We start from the raw sequence: 22,449 nt of genomic DNA, 5'->3' as shown, positions 1-22,449 counted from the left end.
GTGATAGACGCTGCTGCTGCTGCCATTGGGCAGATATTACTCCTAACATACATGTAGTATTACAGCTATATTACCACCACTGCAATATTAGTCTAGTGTAGTAATGGTTGCTTGCTCTAGCACAGACAGGGCCCAACTTGCATCCATCCTCTCCCACCTGCATATGTACGTCTCTCACCGGTCTAATCCTCCGACCATCCACTTCACCGAGTGGTAGGTGTACAGCGTGGCACAAGAGTCATCCCGACTGGAATATTGGATGGGGTGGCCTCGTAAATAAACCACGACGTCATAATAGAGCAAAAAAGCCACACGCTGCAGGGAGACATGTTAGAGGGAAGGGGTTTGATAATTTTGCGATGAATGAAATCGGCGTGATAATGAGATGCCAGCAGCTTCCCCCCACCGAGGGTACTCGGCATTCTCTTCATGTTGGCATTTCTCAAAACTTCCCTAATTATTGAACGTATTTATCAGCGACTCCACGGGTATAGATGTCGTCTCACGGATGTGTCTGCAGATATAGCAGCTCTCTACTCGTTTCAGTACCAAAAAAACGCCTTTCCGACATCTCGGTGTCATGCATTCGCTCTCAAGGAGAAGGGAAATTGCGGTGTGTTGTAAAGTACGTATGAGTGAGGCTCCTCTTGTCTGGCAATACGTTTCTCCTCCCTAGCCAGTACAGCTGGCCGAGGGCGAGCACAGAGACGCGAGGCCAGCTGTCCCTTGTAAATGCGTCACGATAGGGCGATTATTCCTGTCAAGCCAGGTGTACACAGCGGCAATTGGTGGTTTTATCTACCTGCCCATGGATACACCAGCCGGGGCGTGCCGGATCCCTAGTGTTGCTCTGAGAGGGGGTGGGCAACATCTTAGACGGCGGTCTTGGTGACCAAAAGTGTCTTGCATTTGTCTTACTGGTGAGGGGTAGAGTTTGCCCTCCACTTGCTTCAGACTTACAAAGATTTGGACACCAGATGGTGGAGACATTTACTAATAAAAGCCATACAGTTAGGTAGGAGTGTATTACCCAATACGTTTGTTGACAGTAGTACTACTAAATATTATATATATATTCGTTAATGGGTATCATAGACTTATCAGATAGTAGCCCTTCAAAGGCTTTTATAAATTCACTAAGTGGCTCTAACTCGTCAAAGCCTCAATAACCTTATTTTAATATGTCCCAAACCACATTAGTCGAGACAGCATCTTCACAGGTACTCCATCTGCATCGTATTCGGCAGTTTGGCTTGTTGGACCTAAAAGAATGCCTCATCTCTGGTCTACAAGATAGTCCCAAGACAATGCCATCACTCCTTCTCTGGGATGACCAGGGCCTTAAAAACTTTGATACTTGGACAAAGGCCCCATCGTACTATCCTAAGCGCTGTGAATGGGAAATCTTAACCCGTTACGGATATGATATTGCTCAGCACTTCCAGGCGAAGTCAGTGATGATTGAGCTAGGTTGCGGGTAAAACTTCTCACGCTATTGTTATTGACATTTGTGACTGACCATATAACCACAGGAACCTCAGCAAGACTGCATTTCTTCTCCAGGCAGCAGAAAAGGAACGCAGACATGTGTACTATTATGCTTTGGACGTATCAGAGGAAGCCTTGCACAAAAATCTCAGCGCTCTAAAACAGCAATTCGCCAAATCACGATTCATTAACATCGAGGGCCTGAGCGGCACGTACGACGACTGCACAGAATGGCTCGGACGCTCTGCCATCCTGCCAGCATCCACTGTAACGTTCTTGTGGCTCGGAAACAGTGTGTAAAATCTAACTCAGAACGAGGCAAGCAGCTTGATGAGCCAGTTCCATCAAGCCTGCCGTAAGATGTCAGTTGACTGCAGATTTTTGGTTTCTGCCGACTGTTGCAATGTGGAACGCGACATTCTAGAAGCGTATGATGCTAATAAAGGCCCCTCTCGAACCTTCCTTTTCCACTCTCTCCATCACGCTAATCAGCTCTTGGGCGAGAATGTTTTCAGAGAAGAGGAGTGGAACGCTGTCCCCGAATGGGATGAGGTGCAACACGAACTTCGCTACAGCTACACGCCCAAGACAGATTTGCACATTAAGGTTGGCGACTCAGAAATCTCATTAACCAAAGGCGAGTCAATTCATTTCTTCATGTCGGGCAAATGGCAGGAATCTCAGATGACTCATTGCCAGGGAGGCGGAGATGACGGTAGACAAGATTTGGAGAGATGCCCAGCAACAATATTGTGAGTACCTGAGCTTTACCAGTAACAACCCTTTTGCTAAGACGTTCCTATAGGCTTCTATCTGCTGCAAGGTACTACAAATATCTCGGGCTTTACCTAGCGTACTAGAAAGAGACAACTGTCAGTCCCTGGAGTATTTTTGGCATGGTAAGGGGAGAAGAACTTGTGGTATAGCTATCCGGAACAAAAACATTCTAAGCTGCGGTTTCACTACCGTTAGTAACCAAGAAGGAGGAGCGCTGCTAGATTATTTTTGTGTAAGACGTGGTAACTATTTGCACACCGTTTACTAGATAGTATAACTTTAGCCTCAAGCTTGGCAGTGGGTAATCAGTAGTAAGGAGTTTCTTCTAGCTCAAGGTGTTGGGTTGCCGAGCGCTGACCGAGCCCCCTTTAACTTTTGTCGCCTAAAATCCCTGTTGTGAAGGGACTATTGTGAATTGCTGCCAAAGTCTCGTAAGCGCTTTAATTCATTTTTGAATAATGGGCAGTCTCGCAAGCCCGCGATTGGGTAGAGAGCTTAGTATCACGAGCCTTTGGCCAAATGGATAGAACCTCCGCGCCCCTAAGCTTGCATTGTAAACGCAAGTGCTCCAACCGTACCGTCAGGTGACATGTATAGATTAACCTATGCTAGCAGCTTTCTTAACGACATTAAATTAATTATACTAGAGTTGTATTATATATAAGTCGCAGTATGTATTAAATCTCAGTGAAAATCCTTAAGTGTAACTTTAAAATTGCCTATATATTTCCCAAGCTGGTTTATAAAATTAAGGCTAATTATAGTAAAACATAGGGTGCTTCATCTTATTTAATCCTCACAAACAAACATAAACGTTTCTTTAACGAAATTGTAACACCAGAAAAGCATATCACACTGTATATGAGGTCAAATCAGCTAAAATTTAGCGCCGGTTTCCTTGTAAGCCGTCTTTGCCTTGACCAGTCCCAGATACCTATTCTCATTCATAAACTCTTCCGACAAAGTTCCAGCCGTCTTTGCGTCTAGGAACTCGTTCTCTGCCTTAGTCGAATCATAATCAGCATGCCAAAGGCCCTCGCGGTAACCAACCTTGCTGCCGAGATCATCGGAATCAATGGCCATCTTCCGCCAGATAAGACAAAGCGGCGACATAATCTCTCTAAGATTGCTTATGAGTGGGGTCCCCGTGACCCAAAAAAACGGGATACCAATTAAGCAGCCCGAATATGTTGTTAAATATGCTATCCTCTCAACGGGCCATATGAGCCTTGTCTATAATCAGCATAGCCCATCAGACATCGCGCAGTTCCTCTGGGCGAATAGTATAAGGGGTTGGTTCAATAAACCTGCAAAGCTCTTCGTAAAGCTCCTTTGCATTCTTCATTCCCCTCTATATCCATCGCTTCGTTTAAGTATGCTTCATCTGCTTCGTCCATGGGGTCCTCGCAAGGCTCTGGGCCTTTGGCGGCCCCGATGGTCATGGCAATGAGATACTGCCCCGCCGCGAACTTAATCTTAGACGTGATAGTTATATGTTGAATATGTAGTATCCGCGTTAGTATAGAGCTTGATATCGATTGGATGCAGGTCGAACTCTCGCAGCTACCGAAAAGCAGAGTCCGTACTCGTACCGCTTATCCTCCCAGTTTACGAGCCCGGGTCGGAGATACCGGGAAAGGGCAACTTACAATCGGAGCATACCAGGAATTATAATATTGGCAGCATACGCAGAAGCGATTGGATCAGAAACCACAAAGGGGGCAATATGAACCTCAGTTCAGCCTGGTAGACCAGACTCTGAGGACAGCTGACGAGCTTATTGGTAGAAGGATAATTCGCGAAGAAGAAGCTAAGGCAACGCCTACACGGAGTAGTACGACCGAATATAGTTCTCTTGGATAACATAATTCGTTCTTGATGATCATGAAAGGAATTTTTTACTTTCAGATTGTGCCGGTGGACAGGCTTTGCCTGTCCCAGTCGGTATGAGCGACTGTGGATTTGCTAGAGCGTCTTGACGTTGCAGTGTAAATTGGCTGTAATTCCAATCCCTTTGAGCACGCAGTGTGTAGGTTAACAGCGGTACTCATTATGTTAATGTTCGCAACAAACACCTCTGCATCCGAGGTAGGATCAGCAATCGAGGCAATCGCCTCGATTTTAGTGTTTGCTTTGTCCGAAGATCGTACACTCAGTGTTCGGAAACCATCCAACAGCAAGGCTGCGTAGACGGTTCTACACACAAGTCAGTATACATGGATACTTCATATCCATAAAAGGTAGGGGGTTCATTTCACTAGAGCTCTTGCCAGTTTTCGCATGAGGGCCTATGAAGTGCTGCACAAAGGGTCGCTTACTGTTGGGTCCATGGTGTGCAGATGTAAATCACGATGTACTCCCCAAAATCACGTTGCAGAAGGATAAGGTGATATGTTCTGATATTTCAAGTTTTGGCAATAAAGACGTTAATTGTGGAGTGATGATGATGCTTATAACTTTGTCGCTTCTCTTGCCACATCACTTTTTTTTTTTTTTTTTTTTTTAGAATTTTGCGTGCCACTATTATGACATCGCAAAAGCCCTTTTTTCAGCATGATGTTAAGCTCGTAGCTTCCAGAGGAATTTCCAAAAGGATTTCCAGATATGACTCCTCTTCTATTCCAGTTAGTGTCTAAACCCATATCTCGCACAAGCGCTTAGTCCATGTCTGCATTTGCAAGTTGTGGTCTGGTTTTATTTTTTTCGACAGACCATCACGGCACATCTAGCCTAGCTTCTCGAAATCAGGTAGCAAACCGGGAGCACACTCGCTGTCGAAGGATTCTCGACAACTGCAATAAGCCTGGGTTATTTGATCATATTTTTGTAGATTTGATATCTGTTGTGGGATGTTATTTTGTGTAGTTCGATCATTATCCAGGTTGTATTCGGTGTATGTATTTTGGCCTCATGGTACACTTTACCCAGGGTCATGTACTTTCGAAGACTTTTATCCTTGCCCGTCACAGCACAGGCCAAGGAGACAATGAGATATCCAATTGTACCGTGATGTGTTGTTGAATCAGCCCACTCAAGTGTAAATATTCTCACCGGCTTATCAGATTACCACACCATCAATATCTTGAAACTGGGCATCCCCATGCTGCGAATGTGGCCATATGCAGTTGGAGATGTGATATATGAATTTCATGGAGAGCCCTCTGCCAGAGCTAAGGTGATCGTGCTGGGCCTTTAATGTTGATTTGTCAGCTCAATAAATTCTGTCAAACGGCTCAATGGTATTGTAAAGACGTATCAGTAGGAATAAACAAGATTGAGAGAGAAGAAGAGAAAATAGAAGAGCTCTCGCGATGGTCTAACTGTAAATTTTTCGGCTCATGTTAACATTTTCATAGATATAAATGCATACCTGGCTCTCTCAAATGAACGATCTGGTCTTCTGGCACTGAACTCTTGCAATGAGGTTATTTGTCGAAGGCCATCAAGAACATCTGGCGAAGAGGCATCAATGGAGTAGGCATCAGGCGGAACTCCTTCAAGTCGGAGCAGGCGGAACTCCTTCAAGTCGGAGCAGGCGGAACTCCTTCAAGTCGGAGCAGGCGGAACTCCTTCAAGTCGGAGCAGGCGTCCTCGGTCCACGACCCAGAACTTGCAGTCGTCCCACGCATCGCTCTCGGCGAGATAGGTCAGACAGTTGACGTCGGGACGGTTGCAGTGTCCGAAAAAGTCCCCGAGCTGCGCAGTCTTAATGCTCAGCAGGAGGCGATTGAGGATTACCATTACGTGGAATTGATGGTGGAGGAGATTCAGCTGCGGACGCCATAACCGCCTGATCCTAGTCTGATAAACAGCGGCTATTAGCTCTATAAGCCAAAAGAGAGAATATAGAGTTGGGGTACTTTGTATAGAGTGCTTTGTAGTAATAGATAAAATAGCGGGGATCGCGTGAGGGAGCAAGGGATGGTTATAGGGTGTTGATAAAGGAGCTCTGGTGACCGTCAGTAACAATCACGATTTTTCGTAAGTCATAACCACATACTTCATGTCGGTTTCTCAAGCGGTGCCTTCTCATAGCCGATATAATAGAAGCACAGTCAATACTGTAACATACAGCAACGATGAAACATTGTATAGAGAATCTGTTGCAATAAATCCATAAGAGTAAGAACAGGAGCTGCAGAATGATAACGAGACAAATGAAACGAAAAGGAAAGATAAGAAAGTCACTCACAATACTTTAAATAATTTCTAACCATCCGACTACAAGTGTTAACTCGTACGTATCTACAACTTCTACCTATACGCTATGATACCCAGACAACTTACTTGCGTTACACTCAGTCTCGCAAATGACGAATAACATGGTTAATCGCCTACACGGATGAAGTTTGTTGGGCATCATTTCCAGATTTGGTTGAGAAACATTCACTCTTTGAACTTTCGCCAGCCATGGAAATGCACTCATCCGCGGACTTCTGGAATGAAAGGTGCGATACCGGACAATCACCAGGTTGTTTATGTGACATTTTTATTTATTATACTTTTTTTCTTCCGATAAGACGTAATACTCTGCCCCAGTGAGTTGTACAAGAGTTAGTACATATAGACATCTTCCGATATCATTTCACATACTTCAGGCCTACTTCGTACGTAGAGTCCACTTTATGAAACCGACTGCAAGTTAACCTGGGTTATGGTCGTTCCTAACCAACTGAGACTTGCATGGGTTCCAAATATTCTAAACTAATATTTTAGAGTATTAATTAGAAAACTAAAATTGCCAGTGATCAATGCTGTTTATACCTCCAAGACTCTCGAGCTCGAGTGTAGTAGCGTCACGTGACGCTCGCAGAGTTTCTGCGGCAACCCCATATGGCGTATTTACATCAGTGCACATTAGCACATTACCCCACGACGCAGGATTGTGATTTTTTGTACAAGTCGATTGATTACGTTTGCAATAGCAACAAGCTCGAGCCGCGCACGTTGCGCTCTCCAACTGTCAAAATGGCATACAATCCTCGAATGAGCATCATCCCCGCCTCGCAGCAACAATCTCGGTCGAGGAAGAAGGAAGAAGAGGCCGACGCGTTTATGCGACTGCCCGACCGCGAGATTGTAGGATGCATCACCGACATTGGCATCAACTTCACCATCGCCGACCTCCAGAAACCCAACCCGGCGCATGTCCAGCAGATCTTTGAGTGGTTCGCCGAACTGCTTCTAAATGCGACTCGAGAGACGGTCGAGCCGGCGATGCGCGCCGCGGCCGAGGACGTCTGTGGCGAGTTTGCCGATGTCGTCTCACCAGACACGCGCAACTTGATGGGCTTTTTTATCTCGCTACAACGGCTGCTGGTGGAGTGCGGCATCCAAGATTTCAGTTTCAATGATTTATACAAGCCAACATACGATCGCCTGGTCAAAATCTTTAGTTATCTTATCAACTTCGTCCGGTTTCGAGAATCTCAGACAAGCGTCATTGACGAGCACTATAATAAGGCTGAATCGACAAAGACGAGAATAGAGGCTCTGTACGGCGAGAACCAAGAAAACGAGTCAAGGCTGGAGGACATGGAGAACAACCGACAGGCGATGGAGGCTCAGGTGCGAGAGAAGACAATGCGAAACGAGGAGCTGAAAAGGCGTTTGCTGGAGCTACGACGAAGCCAGGAGAAGGTTGCAGCGCGATTGGAGGAAGCGAAGCAGAAAAAGGGCGAGTTGACAACTTTACTGGAGCAAAGGACCCAAGAGAAGATCACGATGAAACAAGAGAGCGCCAAGCTGCGGCCTTATGTGCTACAGAGCCCGTCCGCTCTCCAACAGAACCTGACGGAATTACGAGATATTCTCAACAACGACAAGACCCGTATTGATGCATTGGACCGACGAGCACGAGCGCTGCAAACGTCGGCAGATTCCTTTGGCGTAGTAGGAGGCGATGTAGCATCTTGCATCAAGATCCTGGAAGAGATTGCCATGGAAATGGCCAAAGAGGATGAAGAAATGGCCAAAAACACAAAGCAGCGCGAGGCTCTATCAGAAAGAGGAAACAATGCTCGCGAGGTGGAGCGAGCAGAGCAAATGCTCAAGCGACAGCTTGCCAAATGGAACGAGCGGACAGAGAAGCTGCGCGAGCAGAGCAACCAAAAGGCGCAAGACGCCAAGGAAAAGATGCACGAGCTGCGAGCCACGCACAAGAAGCTTACAGAAGAACAAACTAACAAGGGCAAAGAAATGGAAATTCGAAGAGTGAGGATCGAACAGACGGAGAAGAAGGTATGCAGCCGGTTTCTTGTGATTACTCAGTACCAGAATGTGATACTAACACCGGCTAGATGCTTGACCTGAAAGAGAATATCGAGAATGAAGTCCATTCGGCATATGACGAATATCTCAAAATGGAAGCTCACATCAAACTATACATTACTGAGATGGAGCAAACAGTCGGCTAAAATACGAGTCTGAGAGAGAAACATGTTGATATTTCTTTATTTTTTTCGGGGCTCGATGGGCTGTATATGTTGGAATGTGGACAAAATGGAGGTTTGAAAGGCGTATATAAGCGACTGCGATATAGATACCACGGTTTGGGCGTTGAGGTTTGGAGGCTTATCATGGAAATCTTGTTTATATGTGGGATGACTGACTGACAATGATCTGAGCACGATTATGATGGATTTGCCGGGAACCGGACATTCCTTGAACATGATCTTTTCAATTTTTTTACATTTTTATGAATCTCTTGACAAACTTCATCCCTTGTCCTGCCGCTCAAACTCGAACCAGCGAGCGAGCACTCTTTTAACAGGAACCGTACGCCCGCTCCACGTCCCATCACTCTTCATGTCAGTGCCGCTTAAAATGGGCACATTTTCATCCAAAAACTCTTTCAGAGTATCAAATCCCATTGCACCTCTAGGCTCTACCACAGCTGCTCTGAAAGCATTTCTCGCAGCTGCCTCAATAAGATATGTCGCCGTGGTGCCGATGCCTTGAGCCGACCATTCGATGCTGTCGCGGTGAAGTTCCAAGAGACCGTAGACAATGAGCATTGGCGGTTTAGAAATATTTTTGCTTGGTGGCAATGATGATGATTGTGGTGGTGGAGGTGATATTTTGGATTCAGAGGCGGAAAAGGTACCGAGAAATGCGCGGAGATGGGTGCTGCTAGGAACGAATAAGAGGCGAATGTGCCGTGAGATGGCGGTTTGAAGGAGAGTTTTGCGTTCTAGAGGGTGTTTTGGAGATGATTTGGTCGATAATTCTGCTTCCATTTCTTCTTTACTTTTGACGCTGTTCTCCGCTGCTGTTTGTGCTTGCAGGTAGAGTTGAAGTTTCACGTCCTCGGTGAGGGCTTCGACGAATGTGTGCTTGGGCCATCCGATGAGGATTGTGGTTGGGTGTCTGTGATGATTGACGATGTATTGGAGGAGTTCGGATGGAGTAGATGGAGAGAGCACTATAGGATTGGGGGATAATGATGTAGATGACATGATGAAGTATGAAGATGTAGTTGTGAGCTGTGAAAAGCATCAATTGCCATCTTGTAAGTGAATTGTGGGTTTACGGCGACGGGTAAATTTCCCGACGTTTCCCCGACGCGCTCCTCTTGCTCTTCATGCCCAGATAATCTCAATTGAGAAATAAGTGAAAAGAATCCAAATATGAAGGTCATTCTATTTACACTGAATTATAACTGCTCTTAGGATTTGTTCTCCCTAGACCCTGTTTCTTGCCCAAGTGATACTCTGAGGTACATTTGGCAGTGGTGTGGTACCGTTCTGAGCTGCATGTGATACAATGCATATATGTTTAATAAAGTTTCTTCCGGACAAAGTGTATGGAAAATGAGAAATGACTCTCCGGCCGTTTGAATGGTACATGTACTCATGCCAAGCTAGTTCCACCAACACTTTCCCATTTAAATAGCCAATATTCTTCTGTAAATGTTGGCCACTTTTAGCGCCAATCTTCTTCCACAAAAAGGCCCTCTTCATTTTCTCCATCTTCTTCTACTTCTTCTGAGATTCCATTAACCAGATCATCTTCAGCCTGCAAAATACCATCCCATGAAGAAGGACATTCCCTGGCTGGAACAGTGACGGTGTCCCTAACTCCAAAGTGTTGCTAGAAGGAACTTAGAAAGGAGTTATGAGGAAGTCGAAAGGAGAAACTTACAGCCATCGCAGCTAAGTTACAAGACAAGGAGTGAAGAGAATTTGCAATATCAAGCCTGACCTGGGACGAAAGAAGCTCTTGAGCACCAAGACGGATGGCCTCCGGAGTAGAAACAGAAGCAGTCGGGGGCGTATCCTCCTGGGCTGGTCTTTCTGCTTTAGACTTTCCTTTTTCACCCTGTTTCTTCTCTTGACATTTATATTCTTGTAAATATTTACGGCAAAGAACTTGTAAACGTCGTACCTCGACCTAGAAGTCCATCAACAATGAGTCTGGCGAGGATCTGAATCGAAAACCTACTATATTTGGAAATGGCTCCGCAATTTCGGTTTCCAGTCGCCGACAAATAGATCTATGGCCAGGGTCCATATAGAGACAAAGCTTTCCACCTTCATATTTCTTGTTCTCGCGGACACAGCGACTGCATTTATTACTGGCCGCTAGCCTGGTGTTAGAATATATCGATCGCTGAGATAAAATACATGTACATACTTGAGGTTGAGGTGCAAGAGGGCTTTTCCATGCCCTCTTTCCAACGACCTAAATGATAACAACATCTCCGACAAGGACCTTGGCTGCTGCAAGTTAGTTGGGAATCTGTTGGAGGGAAACATACTTACCTCAGGGGATTTAACGAAGGGCGGTTGGATGGCATTGCAGAATTGGCAGAAGAGATTCTCGGGACATCCTGCGCGGCTCCCGGCTCACCAGAACGTGTGGAAGGCGCCATCGCTAGCTACACGTATCATGAGAAAAATTGGAGTTAAAGAGCAGAGATGCAGAAGAGTTTATTACAATTATGATAAAGGCAAAAGATTTATATTTATGTTTCGTTGATGTGTTCGAATTTCTCATCTTCCGTTTTTCAGCTCAATTTACTGCGCCCTGTAATATGAAGTTACTTGTATGGAAGAGCAGCATTCACAAGAAACATGAATATCCACTTTCGCACTCTATTTAATTTCTTGCTACAAACGGCTTCATGGAATACCGCCTGTGATTTAACACTAAAGGATCATCTATCTAGCATTCTTCGTTTCCGCCTATCTGTCCGTGACATGAGTAAGAACCCAGCTGTTATTCGTCAAGTGGAATTTTTAATAGTAAAAGCATCTGCTATAATTTCATTTCGCCTAATACTGATATGATTCGTTAACTTTCTTGGCAGCTATATTTAGATATATAAGCATTTGCGCAGGACCTGCTGGCGCGGTAGCTTATTAACTGTAATGGACAGGAGGTACATATATCCTACGGAGTACGCGATGTATACATGGAAAAATGAGGCGAGCTGAGTGGGTCCTAAGTTCACCTTTGTTTCCAAAGTATACTTGGTCGGAAAATAGCAATGCGACTACATAAATGTATACTTTTCTCTAGACACCCTTCTTCAGTTCTAAAAGCAAGAGTCTCTAGTCTTCAATTAGATTAAAGATCCTAGTGGTGAAAAGCTTCCACCAGAAGCTGAATAATTTCCCATCACTTGTACATATCTGCATGTGTACATGAAGCAGAGCCTTGGGGCAGAAGAGAGGGATCCTGGGTGGATGGTAAATGCAACCACGCGGATATATTCTGAGGCTGCATACCCTGATTGGGCATATAATGGCCGTCGGGCTTTCTTGGCCTGAGAGCCGCATTTCGTAAGGCTGCTTATCCCTCGCGGCATTCAATAGTATAAAAGCTATGTAGAGCCTGGCTGAAGAGTTTCGCTCTACAAGCTCTTCAGCAACCGCTCGTTCCTAGAACTTTGATGGCTTGTAATATTGTCTCTTTCTTATAACAATTAAACAAATTTATCATCACCAGATGAATACCGCCAAATCATCAATTTAAATATGCCACAAAAAATATTTGAAAGGATTCTGGATCCAGAACACCTCAAGACAGAATCAAAACCCCACCCACCTGTCGCGTTCATTGAGAGCTGCTACGGTCCCGTGGACTGCGATACTGCGATTGCGGCATTGGGATCAGGAGAGAAAGGGCCTGTCATAGTGCAGTGGATTCGACAATTGACCAGCTGGTTTCGCCTCCAGCATATGGTCTCTGATGGGCACGCCAATCTTCTGGGAGAAGAGCAGCGAAATTCATATCGGCTGCTCTTTGATTGGTGGACCGCAGCTTACGACCTTCCAATAGTCCCTATCTTCCAATTTTCACAGTTACAGCTCATGCTTTGGGAACATCCGCAGTTTGATTTTGCTGATGAACACCCTGAACTGTTAAAATGTATAGTGAAGCATTATAATGTGTTTCATTACTACTCGCGGTATAGAAAAGCAAAAGGGGGTTTCGATTCCGATTACAATAAAACTTTGAATCAACTGTTCAAAGCTGAATTTTCCGACGTCAGTGTCCGCATTAATGAAAACAATGTCGGCTATTCAATTTTAAACATTCTCAGGAGAGAAGCGGCGCGGGAGGCTTATTACCAACAAGCCTCCTTACATTGCTCGAAACCAAAGTCCGGGAGTTTAAGTTATCGGCATGAATCATGCTTTCCCATACTTCCAAGCAGGCGCACAGCTGGAGCTGGACACGACTATTCTTGGGTTGCTTCAGTTGAAGCATCTGATCCAAATTTCCCTCAAACGCTCGACCGTGGCCCTCGCATTGCACCATGCCCATGGCTCAAGAACAAGAATGAAGATCCTCTTGGCCTTGACGGATGGCCCGAATATTTATGGCATCTGAACGATAGACGGTTAGTACGTATTCGGGATTTGGGAACGGAACGCCCTGCCTATACTGCAATCAGCCACACGTGGGGCAGGTGGATGAATGATGATGGATATTACATACCAAACGGTATGAAATATCGTGTTCCTCTCAATGCCTTGTTCGATGTAAAGTCCCTACCGCAAACTCTACAGCGCCTCGCAGCTAAGATTGATACCGACTACGCTTGGCTGGATTTAGTCTGTATTCCACAAGGATGCAAAGGAGATACGTTGGATTGGGAGCATAAGAGCCTGAAAAAGCAAGAAGTATCACGGCAAGGCTCAATTTTCCGAAATGCGAAGCGAGCCATCGTATGATTTCACAACATTTACGACTTATCCATCTTTGAGGAATTCGCAAAAATAGCAGCCCTACCAATGGTTGGGGCCGATGAAATCTTGAAGACAAAAACTAAGCACAAACGAGAGCGGGAAAAAACCCGGGCATTCAAACAAATGGGAGAAGAGTCAATGGGGTTTCTTGCCAAACTAAAAGTCATCCTGAGAGGACGAAAGCCCTATCTTCCGGGCAAATCCCCAAGCGACAGCTTGGCAAAAGCGATCCAGCCGGTTAATGCTTGGTTCACCTCACTATGGACGCTACAAGAAGTATGCCTAAGACCTGATATGTGGCTAGCAACATCCAAATGGGATTTTCTGTGCCTAGATAAGAATACTCGGCTACCCCTGAATGGGCTTTTATGTATCTTTAGGAAATGCTCTGAGAATGTGTTGAGTTGGCTTGACACGAAGCAACATGTTATCGCTGCAATAGGCCAGCTGTCCAAATGGGAGGACGCAACTGGTTTAGGCAAACACATGAGCCTCCAACAGATTGATATTCTTCAGCTCGGAGAGAGCCGGTATTGCAAAAGGAGGAGGTCCGAGGCAATAATATCCGTTATTGGCGCCACTCTGTGGTATGGCGAAGTTATAGATGGCCAGTATGATCCTGAATCGGATCTCATCTTGGGCAAGTATTCCGCAAAATTTGTTGATGAGTTGCGAGGTCTCATACCGACCGACTTTTATACAGCGTATACCAAGTCTGAACGATCTGAGGACTTTCAGAAGGAACATATACCTTTTACAAGCGTCAATGGCGAAGATATTATTCGCAAGTATTATGGTATAGGCTCGTCTGGCGTAAGTGGCTCTCTCATCCCATTCAGTAAAACGAAACATGATTATGACCGGACTGCTGGAATCGGTTCAAGCAATACCCAAGCGCATAGCTCAGTTCACTCTTGGGCAGTCAATAGCCTTGGTCAGATTACCATTAAAAGAGCATGTATACTAGCTTCAAAGCGCTTTGAAGTCCCCAAAATCCAAGGGCCCATTCTGTGTAAGTTTGAAGGCTTTCTTCCAACTGCTCTCGAGGACAGGGACGAAAACTTGGAGAGGTCTGTCCCTGGGTGGCAAGGAGTGCAAAAATTGATGATACAGCCCGATCCACAGGAATGGGCTCGGACGAGGCCATTTTCAGTACATTTAGTTGTCGTCTCAAGTGTCCAGGAATCTTCTCTTGGGTTTACGGAGCCAAACACATTTACGCTGATCCGGGGGATTGTTCTCCGCGATGTGGAACGAGATCTTGAAGACGCGCAAAGGCCGCGAGAGCTGGTTTCCATAGGATCCTTTTTTACAATGCCAAAAGATGGAGTACCTGCAAAACCAATTGACCTTCCAGAAGAATGCGCCGTCGATTGGTTTGTGCTGTAGCTTCCAGAGGCATTGAAATAACATGGAGGGTTATGGGTACCTCAATAGCTGTTGTACTGAGCTCTGAGTGCGCCGCCTAACTCCTACGTGTAGTTTACAGGCTGGCAGAAATATATCAACTTATAAGTCATACCTTGATTGAAGAATACGAATTACGGATAGGGAATTACCTATTTATCAATAAATAATGCCCCAGTTAATTTACAAAAGAATATTTCACTGTCCCGTCAGCTCAAATGTCTGTCGACTTGAGTAGGTTGAAGCAGCTAATCCGCCATAAACGCCGTTAGTGGGCTGGCCGCGCTAAACCTCAGCTGGCCCTTCTGTAGATCCAGCGCCAACCACGTCATCTCGACCGTCTTCCCAGCTGCATACTAAATGCTCACATCTGCTTCTTCCCACCAACCCCACGCGATCAACCACGAGACTCAGCCTTCACCAGCTTCAAGAAGAGCTGGCAAGGGCCATTTCACCTCGTCCTTGGGCCCTATCAGGCATAATGGAGTCAATATCGAGAATCTCGGGCCTGCTAGAGGCTGGTGAGTTCCAAGCCCCGCGCCGATTACGATTCGATTGAACCAAGTTGCTGACCGAAATCCGCCCAACTTGCAGCCAGAGAGCTCACGCTCGATGCTGCCCAGGCCACGCGCGGTATACGAACGAGCTCCAAGCTTCTAGATCGCAATCAGATGCGCAAGCTGCTCGACAGCCGCAATGAGAGAGAGGTGCTGGAGGGGCTGCGGCGTGTCATCGCGGTGGGTTTCGCTCGCTGTTTGGAGCTCTTCTTAAGCGATTACTGATGAACCGGTGCTGCAGATGATGTACCGAAACCACAAAACTCTACCCTTCTTCTCCTCTGTCGTTAAAAACGTCGCCTCGCCGAACCTCGAAATCAAGAAGCTCGTCTACATCTACCTCATCCGCCATGCTGAACAAGAGCCCGACCTTGCTCTGCTTTCCATCAACACAATCCAAAAGTCGCTCTCAGATACGAATCCCCAAGTCCGAGCTCTCGCCCTCAAAACCATGTCAGGCATTCGCGTGCCCGTCATCAGCCAGATTGTGTCGCTTGCCATCAAGAAGGGCGTCGCCGACATGAGCCCTCTGGTGCGCAAAGCCGCTGCTCTTTCAATCCCGAAATGCTACAGGCTGGATCCGAGCCAGTCTCCCCAGCTGCTAGAATATCTGGCCACGCTGCTGGGCGACAAACAATATTACGTTGCTGGCGCTGCTGTGTCGGCCTTTTTAGAAATTTGTCCTGAGAGGATCGATCTGATACACAAACATTACCGTGGACTGGTCAAAAAGATTGTCGATATGGATGAGTGGAGCCAACTGGCAACGCTGAAGTTGATGACCTATTATGCCCGAAAGTGCTTCCCTCGACGAGCTCAGCCAGTTGCCGCATCTGATACTTCCCAAACTCAGACACAAAGCAGTAATATTGACGACTTTTACGCGGAATCAACTCCATCTAAACCTTCTACTCAACCGACATCACTCGACCCTGATCTAGCTTTGTTGTTGAACGGTATCAGGCCTCTGCTACAGAGTCGGAACTCGGGCGTTGTTGTTGCTGTCACAAGGTGTTATGTCGACGTTGGAACTCCAGATTATCTAAAGTATGCTATTGGCCCACTAGTTGCCCTCCTGAGAGGAGCTCAAGACATACAACAGATCGCCTTATACAACATCGTTTCGGTTTGTCTTGTACGCCCGCTTGATTTTGTCAAGTACGCAAGCCACTTTTTGGTTAGGGCGACAGATAGTGCTCCCATATGGGAGCTAAAGCTTGAGGTGTTGACGCTCATCTTCCCCCATAGCCCAGTTCATGTCAAGAGCCTCATTCTAAAGGAACTAGAACATTTTTCTCAGGGATCCAACAAAGCTCTTGTACGCGAAGCGGTTCGGGCGATTGGTCGATGCGCGCAAGGCGACGCTGCTACAGCTCCTAGGTGTTTAAAACTACTCCTGAGTCAAATCACGAGCTTGGATGGAACATTGGCTGCAGAATCTCTGACGGTCATTCGACACTTGATTCAACAAGATGCAGAGGCACACGCGGGGACTGTTGTGCGCCTAGCAAAGAATCTCGACTCGGCAACTGACCCTCAAGCGAGAGCAACAATCATCTGGCTAGTTGGCGAGTTTTCCGGCCTCAACGGAGAAGACAATATTGCCCCAGACGTTTTCCGCATTCTCCTCAAAGACTTTGCGAGCGAGTCCGAGGCTGCAAAGCGCCAGATATTACTATTAGGTGCAAAGGTCTATCTTCATCATTTGAATCGTAAGAACGAGGCGGAAAAGAACCGAGTGGGAGAGGATGATCCCCCTATGGAGGAAGAGAAGCACCCCATTGAAAGACTGTGGGATTATGTCCTACTTCTTGTCAGGTATGATGTCTCTTTTGACCTAAGAGACCGAGCACGCATGTATCGTGCCGTACTTGGTGTGCCACAGCTTGCTACACTGATGCTCCTCGCACCGAAGCCAGCTCCCCAAGCTCCAAGCCCCTCTGAGTCAAGAAAAGGATTCTTGCTGGGCTCTGCGACTCTTGTCTTGGCTGGAGGTGGCGGTCTGCACGGCCTCAGGGGTTACGAAACTCTTCCCAACTGGGTTGAGCCTGGCAAAGAGCCTGATCCCCGTCTGCGTGAGCCTGAAAGGGATGCTGCAGCGTCACGCTATGATAGTGACAGGCCTGCAACAGCAGCAGCCGATAAGTTAGATGAGGCTGTGCGGTCCGCACCTGCTGGCAGGTCGAATGGGCTTGGAGAGAGTCTCAGGACGAAGACGTTGGATGATTGGCTAGCTGAGGAAGAAGCAGAGGAAGAGGAAGAGGAGGAGGAGGAGGAGGAAGAAAGTGAAGAAGAAGAAAGCGAAGAAGAAGAAAGTGAAGAAGAGGACGATGAGGAGGAGGAAGAGGATAGCGATGACGATGGGGAGACGGATAGATTAGTCAAGGCATGATGATCAAATTAAACTAGACATATTTCAAATAGAAGAAATATTATATCTTCTATAAATTTATCTGTGTAGCTATATTTTTGAACTTCTGTATCGTTTACCTCCTTTACGAGGGGATTATTGCAGCTCCGAAATGATGGGTCGAGAAAATTGCTCCAAACCCACACCACTAACTGCAAAATTGAGGCGTTCAAAAAGCCCGTTCAGTGTTCACTCCCGAGTCAGCCCTTCGAAGATAATGAATGTTTAGTCAATCAATGGTTGGTGAGAAAATGGGCTAAAAATCGCATGTATCACGCTCTCGGTAGCAGGTCAATGGTAGCTTAGTACTAATATTATCAAGCCAGAAAAAACAACGCAAGCTACTCACTGCCAGCTTCACGATAGCGCTAGCTTATCATAATGTTTATTCATGGCAATCATTATTGTACATGTGATCTCCTGTCTGGATACGCGGGGCTGAAAGCTATCGGATTGAAGGTTTTGCTGGCACCGAGTTTGCGTGTCATTGGAATGCTCATATAAGCGAGGAGCTGAAGCTCTGGTGACACTATATCTTTCAGCTTGCTATCCGGAGTCCCGAAACTCGGCGTCTTTATGTTAGCTACATGAGATAGCTGGTATAATTCCCTTGAATATCCCATCACAATCGGATTCACGCCGTGATTCGATCTGGTACCTCTTACTCATAACTCATTCATTGCTAGGATTACAAATATCGAACAGCATACGCAATCTCTCACGAAGGCAGATAATTTATAAATCAAATTTTTACATTAGAAATTTGCAGCATATGGATACAATTAAGATACATCCCAGCCTTCTCCGCCAGGCTCGAGAGCAAGTCTCTAATACTGAGACGCCGGTGATTGCGTCGGTGTTGTTGCAGATAAGGGATGAAAATGATTCGCCGAACGCCAGCCATCCAGAGCCACTCGGACGAGATCTCATGGTTCTACCTTTACATACCGCACAGAGATTGAACCTCAAAATACTCACCCGCGTAGGTGATGCACCTCCAACACAGGAGGAGGTGATAGATATGGTCTTGTGCCAATTGACTCGTCGCTATCAAGCTAAGGCCGGAATTGTTCGTCCAGAAATTGATGGACAAGATTCGAATACTGTTAAAGATGAAGATGAGGATGAGAAAGCTCCAGAGAAGGATGTTCGTCCAGAAAGCGGTGGACAAGATTCAGATGCTGTTAAAGATGAGGATGAGGAGGAGGATTCAGAGAAGAATTCAGAAGAATCAGCCAAATCAATCGCGCACGAAGATTTGCCATTTGTATACGAACCGCGCAGCTGGGGCACCAACCTGAATTTGCCCAGTAAGCCCGGTCAAAATCTTGGTTTCGTTCCACGGCCGCAGAGGGTCGCCCGCGCCATCGAAAAAATCCATTTTGGCTTCATCTTTCGTCGCCAAGTACGTCAACGCGCGGATCCGATATCTCTACACCTCCTTGCCCAACAGGAGTTTCAGTTCATCTGCATTGAAGAGCTCCTGAAAAATGTGCATCAGAGGATCGAGGGCATAGAACTACCCAATCGAAACACCGTCACCTTCCAAAATGCGTGGACCGAAAGCCGCGGATCGTACATCAAAAGCAGAGCGTTGCACAATTTCGAACTGCGTTTCAGTGCCGTAAGCCCACGGTGTTTTTTTCTTATTGACCGTTCCAAATATCCCGAGGAATTGAAGAATCGTTTCGATTATTATGTTACCCTTCGTCGTCGTGACGCAGCCAAGAAAGCTCAGGTACCTCGCGCCATCAATGTGTACATTTCTGAGTTACTCCCCTATGACAGCAGTCAATTGTGGTTTTCAGAGATAGCGTGGGCACTGGTGAAGACTATGGTTCGCGTGATAGTCAAACGGGATGGCAAACGAGCCGTTCATAATCATGGTCTGCATGGTCACATTGAGATTAGCGGGCTGACGGCTGCGGCATTGACTATGAAAGCGCATGGAGACATCGAAGAAATTGTTCGTTTGTTTTCCTACGCGCCCCGCGTCGTTGCTGGGGACATGCGTAAGTACCGCATGGGCGCAGCGTTTGGAACAGTGGTTCTCCAGAACATTTTGGCATCTATAATGGCAAAGATTGCACAAAACGATTACAACGCGAATCAAACAGAGCTGTTTCAAGCCGTTGTGGATGTTCTAGCGTCTTACATCGGCCGTGAGGATCACAGGAGGTTTGTCGTGGAGAAAATGGAGGAGAAAAAGGGGGTGGTGGAGAAACTGCGCAAAGTGCTGAGTCTGTCGCCGAGTCTGGTATTCGATGGAAACTATAAGAATTTCTTGAAAGCTTCAGCTGTTCGTGACGGACTCGCCTATGCAGGCATTCGCGCATATGCGCAGGACCTGGATCGGAACAACCAAGCACATGTTTCATATCTTAAAACTGCCCTTGATGTTGTGGGGGAGGTGGTGTCGGCTGGGGCTGGCGCAGCAGCTGGTCCTGCAGCCGGCGTTGCAAAATCCGGAATCCAAAGCGCTTGGAAAGCATTCACGACTTTGGTGACAAAGGGTACAACAAAGGGCTGGGAACTTGGCGTACTCACGCGTGCTGTTGATTCTCACTTTCACGAAAACGTGCGTCTTTATGCTAAGCAACACCATGTTGCTGGCCTCCAAGGAGAAGTACCGCCTGAGTTTTATAAAGATGTTGAATCATTTATTGAAGTCGCTGATGGAATTGCAAAACACGGTGATACTGAGCTTTAAAGTTAGTCAATTATTTGTCAATTTATTTATGCTCAGTTTATTAAGTCTCTAGCAGGGCACAAACATTGAACTTGGCCAACCGATCTGTGATATTGAGTGCTACAGAGCAAATGCCCCTTAGGGCATCATCCGATCTCGACCAGCTAATTTATGTAAGTCTAACTGAGGGCTGCGGAATTGGACTGCCTTCGGGGGTAATATCTCATTCTTATTAATTACGCCAGTTATAAAATCGTGTACATTACAAGTATAAAGAGTGAGAGAATTCTTTCCACTAAAAGGGGAATCTATGATATATCTTGCTGAGAGCATAAAATCCGTATTTTGAATCGATAAAGCCCTCTTGCCATTTTTTCATGGGCCAAAGTGAGAGAGGTAGCCAAAATGAAAAAGTAAACGCCAAATCTAAAACCAAGATGCAAGTAATGGAACAATTTTATGAAAAGACGTCCTGAAAATGAATATCATTTCCATCCATCCATCATCATCGTTCGCAATCATCATTCACAACTTCTTTTCTTCAAAACATGACACACAAAAAACAAAAAGCCTTATGCGGCAACTTTGATGCCTTCAGAGGATGACAGGCCGTTCTCCATCTTAATCTCCTCGGTGGGTCGCATGGACTTTTGGCGGTCTCGGCGCATGTGCGGGAAGTAGATGCCTGGGTGGAAGACGACGAGCAGGAAAGTGGCGACGAAGATGAGGGAGCTGTCGAGGACGAGGAAGCTGGGCTGGTCTTGCATGATTCTGTTGCCCCAACCGCCGGCCATTTCAGCGATACTGTGATGAGATATATGTTAGTTATTAATTCTAGAGGACATATATGACAAGAATGAGGGGAATATAGCATACCGGTAAATGCATCGGACCAAGATGACAAAGTAAGCAATGGAGATGGCATATCGGAATTTCTTAAACTTTCCATCGTGCCAGAGCTTCCATCCATCGGTGTTCTGGGCCTCGGGAAGAGTCATATACTGCCTCACTCGAACATAGTAATCCGTGCTCATGATTCCAAAGGCGATGAGCACGACAACTTGCAGCGCAACACCAGCAATAATGGCACGGTTACCAGACTGGGTCAGCTTAGGGTTCTTGTCGCCACCAGCAGCCGCGATACCTCCACCAATGGCCTGGACGATGAGGCAGCTCAAGTCGGCAGGGAGGAAGACGATGGGGTACCAGCGGGGGTTGATGCGAGAGACGGAGGGGTTGAGGTTGATGGCGACATGCTTGAGGGTGAGATAGATGGAGACGCAGATGAAAGTAGGTGCAAGGATGATGGCGCAGATCTGCAGTTGGAAAGCACCGCTGTTCCAGGGGTTGGAGTTGAGCTGGATGCGACCAATGTAGCCTATTTAGAGTGTGTAAGTAAGTTGAGCTTAACATACTTATATATATAGGTATATATATAAGTGAAAGTAAAAAAGAAAAAGAAAGGGCAGAATAATAATGGTGTAATAACAGATATACAACATACCAAGCATTTCAAGTAGCAGGCCGATGGACAGGCCGATGGCATATGTGTATGTCTTCTTCCATATTCCCAAACCAACAGAACCAACTGTCAAGACGCCAAATACAATGGCGAAAAAGATGCCTGATCCCAGATTAGGATAATATCCCAAAACTGTGGCGCTGACCGGGCACAGCGCCGATATCTCTGTGCAGTCTCCTCGCGCCATTGTGTGCGAGTCGATATACCGCCTCCTTTGTAACTCTGTGAAGCTCTTTTGACGATAAGGCGTATACCGCTTCCAGATGAAGTAATCGGATTAGTGACCCTCTTTTTTTTACTCTTTTCTGTCTTTTTGCCTGCTTTCCCCCTATGATGAACCTCTTTGTCGTCGGGTTTCGGAATCCGGAAGCTTCGGTCCTTTTAGACGTTTCCTGTTATGA

General features: G+C 46.3%; 9 protein-coding genes across 9 annotated transcripts; 5 read left to right on the top strand and 4 right to left on the bottom strand.

The window, feature by feature from the left end:
* Window positions 1-1,181: 1,181 nt before the first annotated feature.
* GGI43DRAFT_381721 (histidine-specific methyltransferase) lies at window positions 1,182-2,348 on the top strand (the record flags this gene model as incomplete). Its single annotated transcript, XM_083203156.1, has 4 exons — window positions 1,182-1,450; window positions 1,533-1,755; window positions 1,807-2,240; window positions 2,294-2,348. 4 exons carry the CDS (start codon window positions 1,182-1,184, stop codon window positions 2,346-2,348), a joined length of 981 nt encoding a protein of 326 aa, XP_083062565.1.
* A 793-nt stretch (window positions 2,349-3,141) lies between these two features.
* On the bottom strand, window positions 3,142-6,006 carry GGI43DRAFT_381720 (uncharacterized protein; the record flags this gene model as incomplete). Its single annotated transcript, XM_083203155.1, has 4 exons — window positions 3,142-3,385; window positions 4,339-4,461; window positions 5,636-5,809; window positions 5,876-6,006. The coding sequence occupies 4 exons, from the start codon at window positions 6,004-6,006 to the stop codon at window positions 3,142-3,144; spliced, it is 672 nt and encodes a 223-aa protein (XP_083062564.1).
* Window positions 6,007-7,233: 1,227 nt separating this feature from the next.
* On the top strand, window positions 7,234-8,681 carry GGI43DRAFT_421511 (Nuf2 family-domain-containing protein; the record flags this gene model as incomplete). The annotated part of the gene is made up of 2 exons (XM_083207966.1): window positions 7,234-8,505; window positions 8,565-8,681. 2 exons carry the CDS (start codon window positions 7,234-7,236, stop codon window positions 8,679-8,681), a joined length of 1,389 nt encoding a protein of 462 aa, XP_083062563.1.
* An 80-nt stretch (window positions 8,682-8,761) lies between these two features.
* Window positions 8,762-9,947, bottom strand: GGI43DRAFT_309270 (uncharacterized protein). The gene has a single exon (XM_083201666.1). It carries the CDS (start codon window positions 9,720-9,722, stop codon window positions 8,982-8,984), a length of 741 nt encoding a protein of 246 aa, XP_083062562.1. The 5' UTR covers window positions 9,723-9,947; the 3' UTR covers window positions 8,762-8,981.
* Window positions 9,948-10,188: 241 nt separating this feature from the next.
* Window positions 10,189-11,562, bottom strand: GGI43DRAFT_432672 (uncharacterized protein; the record flags this gene model as incomplete). Its single annotated transcript, XM_083209622.1, has 5 exons — window positions 11,028-11,562; window positions 10,900-10,982; window positions 10,708-10,847; window positions 10,408-10,656; window positions 10,189-10,356 (listed from the first exon to the last, which is right to left on the bottom strand). Exons 1-5 carry the CDS (start codon window positions 11,135-11,137, stop codon window positions 10,189-10,191), a joined length of 750 nt encoding a protein of 249 aa, XP_083062561.1. The 5' UTR covers window positions 11,138-11,562.
* A 683-nt stretch (window positions 11,563-12,245) lies between these two features.
* On the top strand, window positions 12,246-14,852 carry GGI43DRAFT_421509 (uncharacterized protein; the record flags this gene model as incomplete). Its single annotated transcript, XM_083207965.1, has 3 exons — window positions 12,246-13,442; window positions 13,482-13,833; window positions 13,906-14,852. 3 exons carry the CDS (start codon window positions 12,246-12,248, stop codon window positions 14,850-14,852), a joined length of 2,496 nt encoding a protein of 831 aa, XP_083062560.1.
* Window positions 14,853-15,114: 262 nt separating this feature from the next.
* On the top strand, window positions 15,115-17,876 carry GGI43DRAFT_309225 (AP-3 complex subunit beta). The gene is made up of 3 exons (XM_083201665.1): window positions 15,115-15,391; window positions 15,465-15,607; window positions 15,669-17,876. Exons 1-3 carry the CDS (start codon window positions 15,352-15,354, stop codon window positions 17,817-17,819), a joined length of 2,334 nt encoding a protein of 777 aa, XP_083062559.1. The 5' UTR covers window positions 15,115-15,351; the 3' UTR covers window positions 17,820-17,876.
* Window positions 17,877-18,446: 570 nt separating this feature from the next.
* Window positions 18,447-20,633, top strand: GGI43DRAFT_309189 (uncharacterized protein). Its single transcript, XM_083201664.1, has 2 exons — window positions 18,447-20,548; window positions 20,603-20,633. Exon 1 carries the CDS (start codon window positions 18,610-18,612, stop codon window positions 20,545-20,547), a length of 1,938 nt encoding a protein of 645 aa, XP_083062558.1. The 5' UTR covers window positions 18,447-18,609; the 3' UTR covers window position 20,548; window positions 20,603-20,633.
* A 250-nt stretch (window positions 20,634-20,883) lies between these two features.
* GGI43DRAFT_309173 (RTA1 like protein-domain-containing protein) lies at window positions 20,884-22,332 on the bottom strand. The gene is made up of 3 exons (XM_083201663.1): window positions 22,031-22,332; window positions 21,403-21,904; window positions 20,884-21,330 (listed from the first exon to the last, which is right to left on the bottom strand). The coding sequence occupies exons 1-3, from the start codon at window positions 22,233-22,235 to the stop codon at window positions 21,099-21,101; spliced, it is 939 nt and encodes a 312-aa protein (XP_083062557.1). The 5' UTR covers window positions 22,236-22,332; the 3' UTR covers window positions 20,884-21,098.
* Window positions 22,333-22,449: the final 117 nt, after the last annotated feature.

This window comes from Trichoderma evansii (assembly GCF_050947405.1).
Source record: "Trichoderma evansii strain SZMC 28006 chromosome Unknown GGI43scaffold_5, whole genome shotgun sequence".
Taxonomy (NCBI): domain Eukaryota; kingdom Fungi; phylum Ascomycota; class Sordariomycetes; order Hypocreales; family Hypocreaceae; genus Trichoderma; species Trichoderma evansii.
The sequence above is the reverse complement of the archived record's forward strand: the minus strand, read 5'-3'. Positions and strand labels throughout refer to the sequence as shown.

What these genes read in the sequence shown, in the direction of transcription:
- GGI43DRAFT_309270 (XM_083201666.1), bottom strand. Translation starts at nt 9,722, where the DNA reads ATGTCATCTACATCATTATCCCCCAATCCTATAGTGCTCTCTCCATCT.
- GGI43DRAFT_309173 (XM_083201663.1), bottom strand. Translation starts at nt 22,235, where the DNA reads ATGGCGCGAGGAGACTGCACAGAGATATCGGCGCTGTGCCCGGTCAGC. An exon ending in CCTGCTACTTGAAATGCTTG is followed by an intron (nt 21,905 to 22,030) that starts GTATGTTGTATA and finishes CACTCTAAATAG; the next exon opens with GCTACATTGGTCGCATCCAG. An exon ending in TTGGTCCGATGCATTTACCG is followed by an intron (nt 21,331 to 21,402) that starts GTATGCTATATT and finishes ATCTCATCACAG; the next exon opens with TATCGCTGAAATGGCCGGCG.
- GGI43DRAFT_309225 (XM_083201665.1), top strand. Translation starts at nt 15,352, where the DNA reads ATGGAGTCAATATCGAGAATCTCGGGCCTGCTAGAGGCTG. An exon ending in CTCGGGCCTGCTAGAGGCTG is followed by an intron (nt 15,392 to 15,464) that starts GTGAGTTCCAAG and finishes CCCAACTTGCAG; the next exon opens with CCAGAGAGCTCACGCTCGAT. An exon ending in GGCTGCGGCGTGTCATCGCG is followed by an intron (nt 15,608 to 15,668) that starts GTGGGTTTCGCT and finishes CCGGTGCTGCAG; the next exon opens with ATGATGTACCGAAACCACAA.
- GGI43DRAFT_309189 (XM_083201664.1), top strand. Translation starts at nt 18,610, where the DNA reads ATGGATACAATTAAGATACATCCCAGCCTTCTCCGCCAGGCTCGAGAG.